The 15,769-nt window shown below is 44.0% G+C and overlaps 2 protein-coding genes across 6 annotated transcripts in view; one reads left to right on the top strand and one right to left on the bottom strand.

The window, feature by feature from the left end:
- Nucleotides 1-717: 717 nt before the first annotated feature.
- Nucleotides 718-9,940, top strand: Csrp3 (cysteine and glycine rich protein 3). Of its 4 annotated transcripts, none has more exons than XM_059253354.1 (5): nt 718-829; nt 5,087-5,243; nt 6,846-6,978; nt 8,070-8,163; nt 9,702-9,867. In XM_059253354.1, exons 1-5 carry the CDS (start codon nt 718-720, stop codon nt 9,776-9,778), a joined length of 573 nt encoding a protein of 190 aa, XP_059109337.1. In that variant the 3' UTR covers nt 9,779-9,867. The 4 variants fall into 4 exon arrangements, with proteins under 4 accessions (XP_059109337.1, XP_059109338.1, XP_059109336.1 ...); XM_059253355.1 differs by having other exon boundaries at nt 5,087-5,255; nt 6,846-6,960; XM_059253353.1 differs by having other exon boundaries at nt 5,087-5,255.
- Nucleotides 9,941-13,574: 3,634 nt separating this feature from the next.
- Zdhhc13 (zinc finger DHHC-type palmitoyltransferase 13) overlaps nt 13,575-15,769 on the bottom strand; it is a 46,702-nt gene continuing 44,507 nt past the window's right edge. For both annotated transcript variants that reach the window (XM_059274240.1, XM_059274251.1), the window contains one exon: nt 13,575-14,144. In XM_059274240.1, coding sequence (XP_059130223.1) covers nt 14,006-14,144 — 139 coding nt within the window. In that variant the 3' untranslated portion in view covers nt 13,575-14,005. The remainder of the gene's footprint in view (nt 14,145-15,769) is intronic.

The following is a 15,769-nucleotide window of genomic DNA, read 5'->3' as shown; positions in this document are numbered from 1 at the left end:
CCTAAACAACAATGTGACACCCCAGGGCAAAGTGTTGGGTGGTGAGGTAGAGAGCGTGCTGAGGGCAGCTGAGAGCACAGTCTATCTTCCCAGATGGCTGAGCTACGATGGTGCTGACCTATGTGCCTGGCAGTGACATTCTTCAACAACAGACATGAGAAGCAACACTCGACAGGAGAATTTACATATCCTATATGTTTTGCCAGCTGGGCAAGCCTAGACTGTAAGCCACCATTCACAGCATCAATACTGCCTGCTCGGAGGCACACCGAACCAGAACCTTCACTGAATTGCCATCTAAGGTAGACAGACAAGAATATGTCATGTTCAGAAGCTAATCCCACTTCTGATGAGATAACTTCCAAACTTCAGATGACAAAAAAAATAGTATTAGAATACAATTTTATGTACATAAAAGTAGCCTTCTATTCCTTCCAGGAACCCTGTGAAATACTCTAGGACAGATGTTGCTGAAATTTAACAGAAGAGGGAACTGAGTTCACTCAATAAACAGATGCCTCAAAGCCTCCAATATCTGAGCTCCTTGTAGAAGGCAGCCATTTGCTGAAGGAGTGAATGAGTGAGTGATAGAATGAATCAGGCTGTTCCCCGGGCCTCAGACCACTGTATTTCTAGGTCAGTTTACCCTCGATACCATCTAAACCTAGGGCATTTGCTTTATATCCTTTTAGATTGACCTTGGCCAGAGTCTTCACCATGCCAAACTGGGGCGGAGGCGCAAAATGTGGAGCCTGTGAAAAGACGGTTTACCACGCAGAAGAAATCCAGTGCAATGGGAGGAGCTTCCACAAGACCTGTTTCCACTGCAGTGAGTTGGATGGACGCCCAGGGGGTTACTGGCACCACAAGGGCTCTGGGAGGGGGTCTGAGTTCTCATAGAATCCCAATACCGTCTGTGATTCTCACAGTGGGGCGGCATACCCAGAATTTGTGCGAAATACTGACTGTGGGCACAGTGCTCCCTTGGGCACTTTCTCTAGCCACACACCAGCTCAAAGGCGGTTTCATGGGGCTCAAAGTCAGGACAAGTAGACTTGGCCCTGCTCTCTGTGACATTTGCAAAGTATGACTTGGCAGAAGAAGGAAACTAGCAGTTGTCTGGAGCCAAACGAGATTTGGCGTTTTGTGTGGCCCTGGTCAGCTGTCACTAAAGCCAGCTGTGACTAGTCCTCCCTAAGAAAGGACTTGGGTCAGGCAGTGGGCAGCACATGTCAGGCTGAGGCATCAGAACTCCATGAAGGAACTCTTTAGCATCAGATGCCAGACAGATTGACAAATGCCCAAACTGAGGGAGCTCTGAGCTACTGTCACCTACCTGAGGGTCTGTCGTGTGACTTTGGTCAAGTCATTGCCTATCTCTAGGCCCAGGTGGCATGCACCTGCAATAGAGTGAGAGCTAAATCCTGCACCTTCAGACTCCCCCTCCAGTGCCCCTTGACATCACATTCTGCCGTTTCCTGGTACTCAGTCCTATTCTGGTAGAAATGGGCCATGGCTTTGAGATGGCCACCCACCTTCTCTGCTTCTAGGCCAAAACAATGGCTTACAGGTCTTCTCTGTTCAGTATCTATTATCCTGGCTCTGGCAGGATCTGTTAGCTGGCTTAGTTCTCACCCTTATGCTCCACCCTGCGACTGTGAGATATCTATCAATGTAGCTCCAAATGAACTGCAATGCCCAGGTTCTAAATGGTAGGGCTGAGAGATACACACTCCAATTGTATCTGCCAGAAAGAGTGGCACACTATGTTCTCAGCTGCAGTTCCCTGGTCCTTCCTCTCCCTGGCAAACATATTTATAGAGGAAAGAGAGGATTGTTCTGGGTGAGTATGTTGACAAACTTACTGATGCTTTGGATTTTAATGACAGGTAATTGTCTTTTAAGTCACCTTACATATCTCTCATATTCACCATTGTTCACTTATGACTACCTAGAACTTTGTATCCATTCCACAAGTCTTTGGTGTTTCTCTAAAAATAGCTAGTATTCTTTAAAGTGAATAGAATTGGAAAGAATACTGGAGCTAAACCAGAAGTAAGCTTTGAGTCTATTCCATTCACTAACTGTGTAACTGTGGGAAGTTGTTTTACCATGGCGAGCTTCGTCTCTCTATCCATAAGATAAAGATGGATTTGTTATAGGAGAAGACTGGGGTGGTCCAACACCTGGAAATCCAGCCTTCCAGGCTTTATCCTGCTTTTATTAACTTTGATGCTGTGTAGGAATTGGAGTGGATGGAATCATCCCACTAGGAGGTTGTCTTGACTTCCAGTGGACAATGCTGGCGGTGCTCAGTGGAGCCACAGGAGAAGGGTTTGGACACTTGATAGCATATCCCATTTGACCCAGCCCATGGGTGGGATGAGAACGTAGTAGTGTGGGCTTCAGCTGTGTGGATGGGGGCCTCTGGGGAGAGGTGCACTTTTCTACATTATCTCAAGAGACTTCCCAGATTCCATCCAAGCTTCTGCTGGCAGGAAACAGGTTCAAAGAGGCAGCTCTACCTTATTTTATCCTACAGTGTTGTCCTGACTTCTAGATAAACTCCAGAACTGACTGAACCTTCCATTTCAGTCTACTCAGAAGAGATACATATAAACCACATATGTAAGTTTAAGCATTCCATAGTTCGTCATCATTTTACAAGTATAGCAATGAGACTAGGTAAAATCAATTTTGAAATATCTCATATAATACAATATATAAGTCAAATATATATGTCTTATTACTCATGAGATATTTTATATTTTTTTAGTGTTTGCACTGTTTGACATTGAGTATGATTTTGTGAGCCTATCAGCACATCACATATGGATGGTTGCCATGGTACTGGACAACACAGTTCTCTACTGCTGTGCATAAAAGCTCTTCATGGACCAGTAGGATAGCTTAGTGGGTAAAGGTGTTTGTTACCAAACCTGATGACTTGAGTTCAGTCCCTGGGACCCCTATGGTAGAAGGAGAGAAATAATAATAATTCCTGCAGGTTATCCTCTGACTTCCACTCACATGCTAACACACACACATACACACTGAATAAAATATATTATATATTTCTAAAAAGCTCTTTGGAGGGCATACTTGGCCAGACCTTGTGAGGTACTCTTCATAAGCTTTCATGGAGAGCTGAGAGCGAGAACTAAGTAATTCACAGGAACAGAGGTCAGCTCCAGCTCTGGAACTCACTGCTGTAGAACAGAAAGTTACTGATCTCTAATGACAAGGAAATTCACCCAGTCAGCCACTCACCCAACACTTGCAGACATGGCCCTCTGTCATGGTCTGGAGATATCAAGGTAGATCAGCCTCTGTCCTCTGTGAGCAGCTGGGGAGGTTGCTAACTGATGGCAACAGGGCAGACTGGGGTGGGTACCTGCCTTTTATGTTCCCGTGTAAGGCATTTCCCCAAAAGCGTTCTTCAAAGAAAAACTTCTTCTTTATTCAAAGCCTTTTAAAGTCTCTCATGCTATTGGACATTATCTCAATGACTTAAATCTTTTTTTTTAGCAAAGAATTTTTAACCTCTAGATACTTGAATAAATTCTCTCTCATATGCCTGTCTTCCTAGCTCCACATCCATTATCCTCTGTCCCATCCTACTTCATTTATCATCTTCTTCTTTTATGCTTGTTCTAATTATTCTATTTTCAACAACAGAATGCCGTTTCAGAATGGCATATTAACCTGCCATAATCCCATCCATGCTAGGTTGCTTATAAAGATCATTTGGTGGAACTGTTCTTTTTTTTTTTAAAGAAACAAATAAATTGAATGTACATGTTTTATTATTTCTGAGATTATGATCTCACTTCACAATCATTACTATAAACACTTAATGGTCATTATTGCAAAGCACTGCAGTGTTTTCTTAGGTTGTGGAAATTCTTTACACCTTACAGCTGCCTTCGTGCTATGGTAGGTAATAAGCTCTCTGTGTTGAGATCATTTTCACACTGTAGCCTCCTGGTCAGAAGCCAAATAAGGGCTGCCACTGTCAAGGGCTCGGACACAGATCTAAGTGAACATGAGCTGTTCAGGGCAGCTAGCTACAATCAGCTGTTCCAAAAGTGAGTGGCTTGGATGCCAAGAAAGAATGGGATCTCTAAGTTTGTGTGAGATTAGGAAAAAGAACATTTCCAATATATTCTTCATGTATATTATTAAATATTATATGATGATTTGACACTTTCACTTACATCTTTAAAAGCCCCACCCTCAGGATTGCCCATGTAATTCAGCAGTAAAGAGCTTGGCTGGAATGGCTGAGGCCCTGGGTTAAATTCCTACCACCACCACCACCACCACCACCACCACCACCACCACCACCACCACCCCCACAGCCTTTTCAAGTTTTAAAAACAACTCTTTCTGTAATCTTTGTCTTTGGTTTAGTTACTTTATTTGGAGACAAATGACACAAGGTATGTAATATATAGTGGCAAGGCAGCTTGAGTCAAGGGGAGACTAAAGGGGACCAGTGAGTCACTTGTGTCCCTTCTGCCCCATTTTTTACTCCAGAACTGGTCACAATATCCCAGCACTCTGGAGACAGAGGCAGGTGGATCTCTATGAGGTCTACAGAGCTAGTTTTAGGACAGCTACATGAAGAAACTCTGACTCAAAAAACCAAAAGAAAGAAAGAAAAAAAAAGAAAGAAAGAAGACAGAAAGAAAGAAAGGAGACCTTGATGGGTACAGAAACTACTCTGATAAGACTAAAATATAAGTGAGCTGCCCCAACCCCACAACTTCCCTGATGTCGTTCAGCAGGATTCATTAGTTGGTCAGGAACACTGTTGCTAGCAGGTCCAAGACTACATACTCGGTTGCCATGCTGACTTCTATCTGACCCCTTTTCCAGCTGGTTATACCAAACACACCACTTCTCTTCTCTGAGCCCCTTTCCTCATCTGCAAGATCAGGACTCTCTTGGGAGTGATTCAGAACAGATGCTCTGGATGTGCCAGAATCACAGATGTGTTCTTGGGCTGGGGCTCTGAACACAGCATTGGGTACAGAAGTGGGGAGGTCAACTTTAACTCCTTGACTCTTGCTCTCCTCTGCAGTGGCCTGCAGGAAGGCTCTGGACAGCACCACAGTGGCAGCTCACGAGTCAGAGATCTACTGTAAGGTCTGCTATGGGCGCAGATATGGCCCCAAGGGGATTGGGTTTGGACAGGGTGCTGGCTGCCTCAGCACTGACACCGGCGAGCACCTCGGCCTGCAGTTCCAACAGTAAGTTACTGCCATGCTTCTTTCCTCTCTACTCGTCTCCAATTATCAAGACAGTTCATTCTGTTCCCATAGCAACATTTTCTGGAAGTGGGAGAATGGACTCTATTGTTGACTTGCCAACAATAGGAATACTAACTCTGACCAAGTCTTAACAGTGTGTTGTCTCTCTGAAGACTTTAAATTACCTGCTTTTCTAAAGGGCAATTACTTTTACATGATGGTTCTTGGTTTGCATGTCAAGAGAAAACCCAGACTGTACATATGTTCCATTATTTGACCTTTGCAAACTGCATGGAGTCTCTTTCTTCTCCTTTGAGAGCTTCTGTGACAATCACATAAACCCAGCAGGAAAGCCATGGTCACTCTGTGTGCTTGTCATTGAAGACTTCTCTCTTAGGTTGTAAGGTGAGTAATGCCTGCAGTGCAAGAGGAAGAAGGGTCTGGAGCAGAGCCTCAGGAAAAAACATCAGTCATGATGGTTTTGTGGGCCTCCTTGGCTGCCTGCTGCCATACCCACACAGTGTCCCCCAACACAACGGCCACTGCCAGCTCAATTCACTCCCCTGGTTTCACTGTTGACCATCACTGACCACTAGCCAGAATCAAAAACAGTCTGATGGTGACTGGTGCATCGCTGCTGTCTGGCAGGCTGGTGTCTGTCTGGGATCAGCGCTGTGGTGACTGGCCAGAAAGAGCTAGCTGAACTGAGTAAGGACCTCAGAGAGCAGTTTGTCATCTGGACCCTTAGGAAGGGAGCCTGGAAAAGGCAAGGGATGTGTGCTCACATGTGACCTAGAAGCCTTCTATTTATTTATTTATTTATTTATTTATTTATTTATTTATTTATTTATTTATTTATTTATTATCATTACTCTCCATCCTAGCTAGTGACCTTTTGTTAAAGACAAGGAGGTGATGGCAACTGCATGTTCTGTCTTGCATTATCTAAAGCCTACTTTCTGACATTGGGAAAACAGCAAAAAGCCTTAAGAGACCTGGATTTCTTCCCAGCTCCACCAGCCAGGAGATTACTGTCTGGTCCTCCCTCTCTTCCCAATGTCCATATCTACTTTAAACACTGGTGAGGCTCAAGAGATACCACATATGAAGGATTATCAAAGACTAAAAAATGCAAGGAGCTGAATCTTTGCCTCTGTTTTGGACACTGCTCTCAAGGGCACAGGTGACTTTGGGAAAAGTATGCATCACCTTATCCTATAATTTTCACCACTCAGATAACCAGCTGGCTTCATGATAGTACAAAAAAAAAAATCTAAAGACAAAAAACAAACCAGTGACAGCAATGATGACAACACATGGACACGCACAGAACACTCCATAAAGCATGAAAGGAAAGACAGGGAACCATTAGAGCTACCACCCATTAGCCCATCCACACCAACAGGTGCTGCCTTCAGAGCTGTAACACAGCCATCATACTTAACCTTCTCAACAGCTGAGACAGGCCCCATGATTATGCCCATTTGTAGAAGAAGAGCTAGAGGCACAGTGGAGTGAGGTACATCAGAAGAGACACAATCTTCAAACAGTGTGCCAAGGCCAGTTTCATTCCACTTACGTTTCTATCAGATCCCCAAAGGCGGCACGCGCAGCCACCACGAGCAACCCTTCCAAGTTCTCTGCAAAGTTTGGAGAATCAGAGAAGTGTCCACGATGTGGGAAGTCAGTGTATGCTGCTGAGAAGGTCATGGGAGGTGGCAAGGTAAGGACGCCTGGGTGAGCATACTAGCAGCTTCTCATCTCCACGGGACCCGTGGGAGAAATGAAATCCATGGGGACTGTGGGTGGGGGCCAGACTGTTCATTCTCCTAAGCTCCCACAGCCTGTTTAGAAGCCACATACGCTCCCCACCCCCCATTTTCCAATTCTATGACTGTTATGTGGTACCCTCTGAGAACTACAACTAGAGAGTTTGTCACAATAAAAACGTACTGGGGAGAAGGGACGCAGCTCAGCTTCATGATCTGAAGGTGCACAAGTCTCTCTTCCTCCTCCTCCTCCCATGTTTCTGCATCCCATCCCTCCAGAGGTGGCAGCCCATCACCCCTGTGGAACTCAACCTGATTGTGCTATCACACACTTGTACCTATCCTGGCTCAGGGGAAAGTCATCAAGTGGTGCACAGAGATGCGCACTGTCCTGAGAATTCTGCTTCAAGCCCAAAGCCAGGGTGTTCACCAAGGGAACTGGACCTGGGGAAAGAAAAATTGTGTAGGGAGGAGAGACTTGAAGGGCTTGAAGCTCAGGGCTGTCCCCACACGAAGACCAGCCATTTGTAGACATACAAGAAACCCCAGGCCATGCCTGGCAGACAATGATGTGCAGGAGAGGGGTGGCCTACTGGAAGCCAAGCCATACTCCTCTCTGCCATCATAGTTACAGAGAGGAAAAACAAGTGGGTTGTCCAGATAATTGCCTAGTTCCTCCCCTTTCACTTTCTTGAACTTTATATGTAATATAAACATTACCATTGCCTCATGGGCAAGTCTTTGTGACCAGTTTGTCCCCTGGCTCTTGTCACTCTGAGGAAGCTCTTTCCTATTGAGTTTATTCTGAAGAAACACACATGCAAATTATCCTTATATATCCATGAGCAGTGTTCTAAGAATTGCTGGTCAAAGCCATTGCATCGTGTTTTCTAGAAACCCCTGGCATTATTAGTTGAGGCCCTTCTTTCAGAAGAGAAAGGCCAGGGCAGTAGCACTGCTTTGTGTGCTGCTAGTCAGTGCACTTGAAGTGGAACTACAGTTCGATGCTTGCCTCCCTGATAAATCTCTCTCTTGTGACTCCCAGCCTTGGCACAAGACCTGCTTCCGCTGCGCCATCTGTGGGAAGAGTCTGGAGTCCACAAATGTCACAGACAAGGATGGAGAGCTTTATTGCAAAGGTAAGTGGCTGCAGAGACTTTCTTGAAACTTGGTTTTCCAAGGGCCTGAGGGGAAGGGAAGCTGAGGGGAAGAGGCCTATGTCTGCCAAGAGTCAGGCTGCTCAGCTTGGCAGTTTGGGCCCTTGGAAGGAAGCAAAACTGCCCAGTGGGAGTGGTACAGCCACTGGCCCCAGCTCGGGGGTTCGGGACTGCAGGTACCTTGAAGGGAGATAAGGAAGAACAGTGAAACTCAAGCATCTCTCTTTATTTGAGAGGCAGATGGGAGTCTGGCTGAGTGAAAGATCATCCTGGCCTCACCTGTATGCTTCCGTCTCTCCCACAATCTCTCCACCCTCCTGACATTTGCTTCTGATGTTGCAAGCCACTAAGCAAGCACAGAGACAGAGCTGTCTTTTGTCCTGATCCTTTCAGCTCTGCAGTAAACCGCTTCCATAATCCCTTGGTTGGGTGTAGAGATGATGAAGCCCAGCTCCAGCCTGACACCAAGAAAAGAAAGGACACACTAGGAAGCAAAGGCAATATGTCCTCAACCCTACAGCATCTCTAAGACATATTCTGGAGTTCAGAGGAACATCATCACCTAATGATGGCATTCAGGAAGCTTCAAGTGTATATGGTAGAGAGAGAGAAGCAGGGAGTTGGGGGGGTGGCTTAAAGAAAGATTGCTAATTGAGACTAGGTACCAGGTGTGGCAGCACATACCTGTAATAATTCCCACACCTTCAGGCATGGTGGCACACGCTTTTAATCTCAGCACTCAGGAGGCAGAGGCAGGAGAATCTCTGTGAGTTTGAGGCCAGCCTGGTTTACAAAACAAATTCCAGGACAGCCAGGACTACACAGAGAAACCCTGTCTTGAAACAACAACAAACCAAACCCAACAAAAACCAAACCAAACCAAACCAAAAATCCCACACCTGACAGGCAGAAGCAAGTAGACAGCAAATTCAAGGCCAGGATGGGTTGTAGGACTGTCTCAAACAGATCCAAAGACCATAGACTGCCAAAACTTTCCCCATGATGACACAGGATGAGAAACATAAGTAAAAAAAGTGGAGTATAGTGGAGAATGCCCACAGTGCGGCAGCATCTGCAGAGGAGAGCACCAGTGGGGGGTGATTCTGAAGACACAGTCCTCTGGGCTTGAAGGGTGATGCGGGCTTGGGAAGCGGGCATTCCAGGAACAGGGAACAGCAACAGGAAGGACAGTTCAGTACATTGCAGGAACCGCAAGCACTTCTGAGTGCCTGGTGGATACAGCAGGGGGAGCCCTGGGTAGCAGCAGGGGTGGGAGTGGGGGTGGAGGCCGGACAGGCAATTAGAGTTGCTTTTGTGGACAATCACATAAGCAAGTGTCGGTAACACTGTGAAGGGCAAAGACGTATAAACAAAGATTATCAGCAAATCTAAGTATAGCTTTGTTCCTTCAAAAGTTAAATTTACCAAAAGACTACTACTGGCAACTAAAAAAGATGTTTAGGTAGGACCTAAAATAGCAATGTTAATCAATATATTCTCTCTCATCTTCTGGTTCACAGTTTGCTATGCCAAAAATTTTGGCCCCACAGGCATTGGGTTTGGGGGCCTTACACAGCAAGTGGAAAAGAAAGAGTGAAACGGTGTGCATTCTCACAACCCTGCCTGCCAACAACAGTGCTAAGTAATCCCACAGATGCAGGGGCCCAAACAGCCTCCTTTGTAGCTGGACAGATGTTCTCTTCAGGAGCAGTCACAGGCCGCACCGAAGTAACAAGAGACGTTTGGAAGAAAACACCGGGAATGATGCTTCATTATTTACTATTCTTGGGGCGGGAGAGGCAATAAATGTTTTAGTGGTACTGTGTCTGTCTTCTTTGCAGAGAGGGGAAGGCTTTAAAGAGAGAGAGAACTGGTTTTAAAAACTAGCTGCAGAGGATGACTTTCTGTATCAGCCAGGAAAAGAGACAGGAAAAGAGGTACAGGAGACAGTATCCCAGTGTCTCTATGGGAGCATCTCCCTCACCACGGAGAGTAGAGAAGGAAACAGGAGGTCCGAGAAAATAGAGAACATGAAAGCAATTCTAAGAAGAAAAGAAAAACTAATAAAATAAATGAAAGGTTGATCCTTTTGTCCTATCATGGGCTTTGCAAACCTATGGAAACTGGGAAATAACAACAAAGCTTGGTATATGGTTCTGTGTTACAAATGACGGGAGGATGATCTCTTACTCTATAATTCCTTGGGGTTTAGCAATTTTCTTAAAACCTCTCTTACATCAACTTGCTGGCCTTGCTAATGAAACAGTCAATTAGACATGTCTCTCTCTACCTCTTAGGTGGCTTGAATATCCATATCTTCTTGAAGCAACCACACCATTCCCCCACCTCTCTGCCATTCCTTAATTACTTGGAATACAAATATAAATCTCTTGATAAAAGCTATCAAAACTAGGCAAAACCATTGGTTTCTCTATGCTTCAAGTCCCAAGAAAGGCTATCTTTAAACAAGCAGTCACTTAGCACTGCTTATGTGCTGCCTTGGACAAGGTCCTATGTGGATTTTAAGAGCAATACATTATTTTGTCTTGTAATAGACTCCAGGCATGCCCAGGAGTCAGACACATGTGTGCCATGACCGCAGGGCAACGCAGCTTCCTCCTTCTCTTCTGTGTTTCAGAGATCAGGCCCAAGTAAGCACCCAGGAGATGGAAGCTCAAACTGTCACCCATTAGCTTTGCCCTGTCCCTCCTGCTCTTGCACCTCTCCTTAGGCCTCTTTGCTTCTGACTTGAGGGTACTTCTAGAACACATCTCTCCATTCCCATTTGGTTTATGTATTAGTTTTACTAGGGCTGCTGTAATAAAGTATCACAGACTGGGCGGCTCAACCAATAGAAAGTTTCTCCCATGTTGGAGGCTGAAAGTCCATGATCAAGGGGTCAACATGATTGGCTTCTTTTAAGTTTCATTCCTTGGCTTATCCAGGCTACCTCTTGTCTTCACATGGTCTTCCACTGAGTGTGTCTCTGTCCTAAAGCTGCCTTTAAAAGAGGACACCAGTGTGAATCAAGGTCTATATCTATGATCTGTTCCAATTCCAATCATTTCTTTAAAGGCTTTAGCTCCAAATATAGTTATATTCTGAGGGACTAGCTGTGGAGACTTAACATGTGAATTCTGGGGAGGCAATTCCACCCAGTAAAAGCTTATCATATGAGCATCACAAGTTGGCTTCAGTTTGGCTCTTCAACTTACCCTCCATGCAATTCAAGCTACACTCAAATTTAAATCTGTCCTAACAGGCCCATACTCTCTGCCCACCATGCTTTTGCTGATGCTTTTCTTTCTGCTTTAAATCCCTGGAAAATGGAAACCTCCTCCATCTTTATTTGTTAACCTAACTCCTTCAGGCCCAAGTCAAATGCTTTAAAAGTATCTTCAAGTACCTGAGCAGATGAACCCACCTTTACATTCCCGCAGCAGGTATACAATCTCCTTGCACTGAAATTTGAATTTTCTTGCATCCTCGTTAGAATGTGATGCTCTTTCATTTATAAGATTCAACAAATCAAAGGCACTTCATAAACATTTGTTGAATGCAGTGGAAAAGAACAGAGGCCAGGCAAAACACAGAACGTGTAGAATTGAAAAGACATGCAATGAAGAAACTTAAAAAGAAAGAAAATCGAAGAACCTCATGGTAGATACTGGAGTTCTGTTTCTAGGGCACCTGAATCCACTATATTTTCTAGACCACTACATGTCCTAGACTCTTCTTGGAAGAGTCTTCATGTTCTCTCCATACCCCTAGACACAGAAAGAGCATTAGAGAAGAAACATTCAGTAATGGTGGGTCTCTGAATGGAAGGACACCTGCTGACAGCTAGATGAAAGGAAGAAATGAGCCTTATGCTGTGTTTAGACATTAGTACTGAGAATATTTAAAGCCATTGAGGAGATAGTTATTATCACATTAATTCCCTTGACTAATGCACACTTGAAGTACCAAATTTACTACAGCCAAGTCATCCTACTTCCTGTTGCTTTGGGTTCACCCTGTCCTTTGTAAATACTACCATTCACAAACAATCCCTTGATAGTATCCAGAGTCTCTCCTTAGCCTCTAAATTCTTATGTCTTATTTGCATTATTCTGAATGGTTTTTAATGTTTGCTACCTTATACTACAATTTCATTTATATTAGTTTTCCTTGTCTTACAAAGCTCCATTATAATAGCTCGAAAAATCACTGTGGAATAACCTAAAGATACATGAAACGTACTTTCCATCTGTAAAGATCTGGAATATGGTGGTGCTGAAGGTCTCAGGTAGAGAATTTGAGTCCCAGCCTCTTACCTAGTCCCCTTCATTCTGATCTAAACATTCTGTGGACAGTCTGGGAAAACTTATTGGTAGGTGTGGTTTGAACGAAAATGGCCCCCATAGGCCCACAGGGAATGGCACTAGTAGGTGTGGCCTTGTTGGAGTAGGTGTGGCTTTGTTGGAGGAAGTGTGTCACTGGGGGTGGGTTTTGAGGCCTCAGAAGCTCAAGCCAGGCCCAAAGGCTCACTCTCTCTTCCTGCTGCCTGTGGATCCAGATGTAGAACTCTGAGCTACCTCTCCAGCACCATGGCTGCCTGTATGCCACAATGCTTCACACCATGACAATAATGGACTAAACCTCTGAACTACAAGGCACTCCCAATTAAATGTTTTCCTTCATAGCAGTTGCCATGGGCATGGTGTTGCTTCACAATATAGAACACTAAGACAGAAGGGGCTGGTGAGAAAGGGAGAGAATATAGCTTGGGAAAGTCCTGTCCACCATGACGTAGTTAAAAACTCCTTATTTCATTCAACACATTAATTCAAATATTTATTGCATGAACATTGTACTAGGCAATATTCTAGGTGATTGGCACTCTACAGGGCAATCACACTAAACATCCACACGACCCTGGAGACTTCTTTTGCATTTAGGTCCTTCTTGGAGGAAGGAGCAAGGATCCTTAAAGAACTGCACAGTGGGCCAGAGTGACACTGGTATAATAAAACAGCATCATTCAGGGGTTTACAGGTCATGACAAGAAATTTAGCTTTTACCCCAAGACAAACACTCAAGGAAGGATTCAGTGAGAAAAGTAACTGGTAGAGCTGTGCAAAGCAAGACTTAGGCAGAATCAGCATTTCTTCTAGAACAAGGGAAATCAGTAAGTACAATCACCAATCAACTAATATTTTAATGGCACTGGGTAAAAATTGAGATGAATATTGAAGACTTCATGTATTCAAATTCTAAGAGGAAAATTAAGTAAAACATTCCTTACTGGCATCAACAGTAATTTCAACTCATTCTTAAAATCATGAATTAGTTTTATGTCTGTCAACCTGTCTTCTCAAGATTCTACACAAGTTAAGCATCAGAAATAAGTCTCAAGTATAAAAAAAAGTTTTTATTAAGTGTGAAAGCAAAACAAGTACATCTATTTAAATACTCTTTACATATTTATAGATACAATAAAGACAAATAACTTATCAAAAACTACAAGTTTTAAGAGTACTATTTTTAAAAAGTCAATACAGTATCTGAAAATACTCTATTTTATCCATAATCAGTGACTATTATTATTATTTTTTTTTAAAGTAACTCAAGTTCTTGGGGAAAATATGGAAGATTTTAAGGATGTCTGCCAGAATGCTCAGTAACAGGCCCTCATTCTAGGTCTGACAGAGGGTATGCACTTGCTGAGGACTGTGTTTGAAAGTTTTGAACTGTGGTGAGCTCAACATCTCACTTCACTTTCAGACCTCACAGCACCAACATAAACAAAAACAAGTCAAAGTGCGTTTTGAGGTGCTTTTCTTCATACGGAGCGAAGAACTTTCTCTTTCGCTGGGTGGAAAACCATGGTATACTGGGATGTCCAATCTATTATGCAGGGCTTCACTAAGCCAAAGCAGCCACACTGAAAGAAATCTGCCAGGTTCTGTGTGAATCCAAGGCTGTCAAGAAAAGAAGAGAAGATGGCTCACTATGTTTTCTGTGTTGCTCCTGACAAGCATTCACCCAAATTGTAAGTGATCACTGAGCATCTGTGACACCACACCCTCTGAGGACCTTGTGGAAAGTTGAAGGTAAGCGGCAGCTCCTGGTATGGAACCCTAAAGCTGAAACTCCATTTGATACATTGACAGCCTCTTACTTCCCAAGCTCAACCCTTTCGAGATACCCCTCTGACCAGAGGTCCACATTCAACCTCCTCATTTTTATATTCAAGACAATACTCAATGACCTCAGGATCTACTTCCCTACACCCATCTCTGCAAACCTCCTACTCCTAGGTTGGCTGTTTTTCCATGATTGTGAACTGTGAGCCTGGAACACACACTCCCTCACCCTTATGTCCTGCTGATTCTCAAGGTCCAGCCAATATCAACAATCTTCTGTAACTATCTTCAGCATCACCTTTTCTCCATCAAATTCCTGAAAGAGTTCTATCTTACTCCAGCACAGGGAATACTTAACTTTAATGCACACACCTATGCCCTATCTTTTATGCTAAAGCCAATCTACACATACCAAACTGTGTATGCAGCACCTCGACCATGCTGCTGTTAGATGGTTGTGATCTACATGAGCAGCAAGCTGTAGTCAGTCAAGGATTAACCTAATCAGGGAGCGACTTTCCAGAAGAGGGCTGCAAATGTAGGACTGTGTTGTGGGATAATCTTTTTGTACACTGTGAAGATATGTCTCTACTTAAGGCATTTTCTGATTGGTTTAATAAAGAGCTGAATGGTCAACAGCTAGGCAGGAGAGAATAGGTGGGACTTCTAGGGAGAGAAAGGAACTCAGGAAGAATCAGAGGCATGAGGATTTTTGCCAGGCAGACAAGGAGGGAGTTGGATGGACAGTATGAAGGAGAAGTAACAAGCCACATGGCACAATACAGATTAATATAAACAGGTTAATTTAAGTTATAAGAGCTAGTTGTGGCCAGACCTGCCCCTCCTCCTTACACCAAGGCACTTGGTATGCCAGCCTGTGTTGACTACCCAAGGGAGGCCTTTCCATCTATGAGGAGGGGATGGGGGTGGGAGGAGGGTAGGTGGGGAGGAGTGGAAGAAGGGAAGGGAGGCAGAACAGGGGTTGGTATGTAAAAGGAAAGAATTTTTTTTTTAAAGGAAAGAAAAAAAAAGAGCTAGTTGTGAATTGCTGTGGGATGTCTTTTTGTATGCTGTGAATATGTGTGTCTCCCACTGGATTATAAATAAAGCTGTTTTGGCTTATGGCAAGAAAGATTACAGCTAGGAGGGAAATCCAAGCAGAGATACAGAGAAGGGCAGAGTCCCAGGAATGACAGCAAGAGTTTCCACCTAAAACCTGAGAGAACTAACTAAAATGGAGCTAAGAGCAGCTTCTTGGTTTGTATGCCCCATGGGGGCATGATACAGAGATGCCGCTGTACAGAAATGCTCTGGCATTTGAGCTTGAGCACAGCATGGTGGATTCCCACTGCAGTACACAGTGGCACCTCCAAGCCATGCACAATACTGCACGGTGGATTTAGATTTTGCTAGTATAGACCAAAAAAAAAAAAAAAAAAAAAAAAAAAAAAAAAAAAAAA

This window comes from Peromyscus eremicus, chromosome 1 (genome assembly GCF_949786415.1).
Source record: "Peromyscus eremicus chromosome 1, PerEre_H2_v1, whole genome shotgun sequence".
Classification (NCBI taxonomy): Eukaryota; Metazoa; Chordata; class Mammalia; order Rodentia; family Cricetidae; genus Peromyscus; species Peromyscus eremicus.
This window is presented reverse-complemented; position numbering and strand designations above follow the sequence as displayed.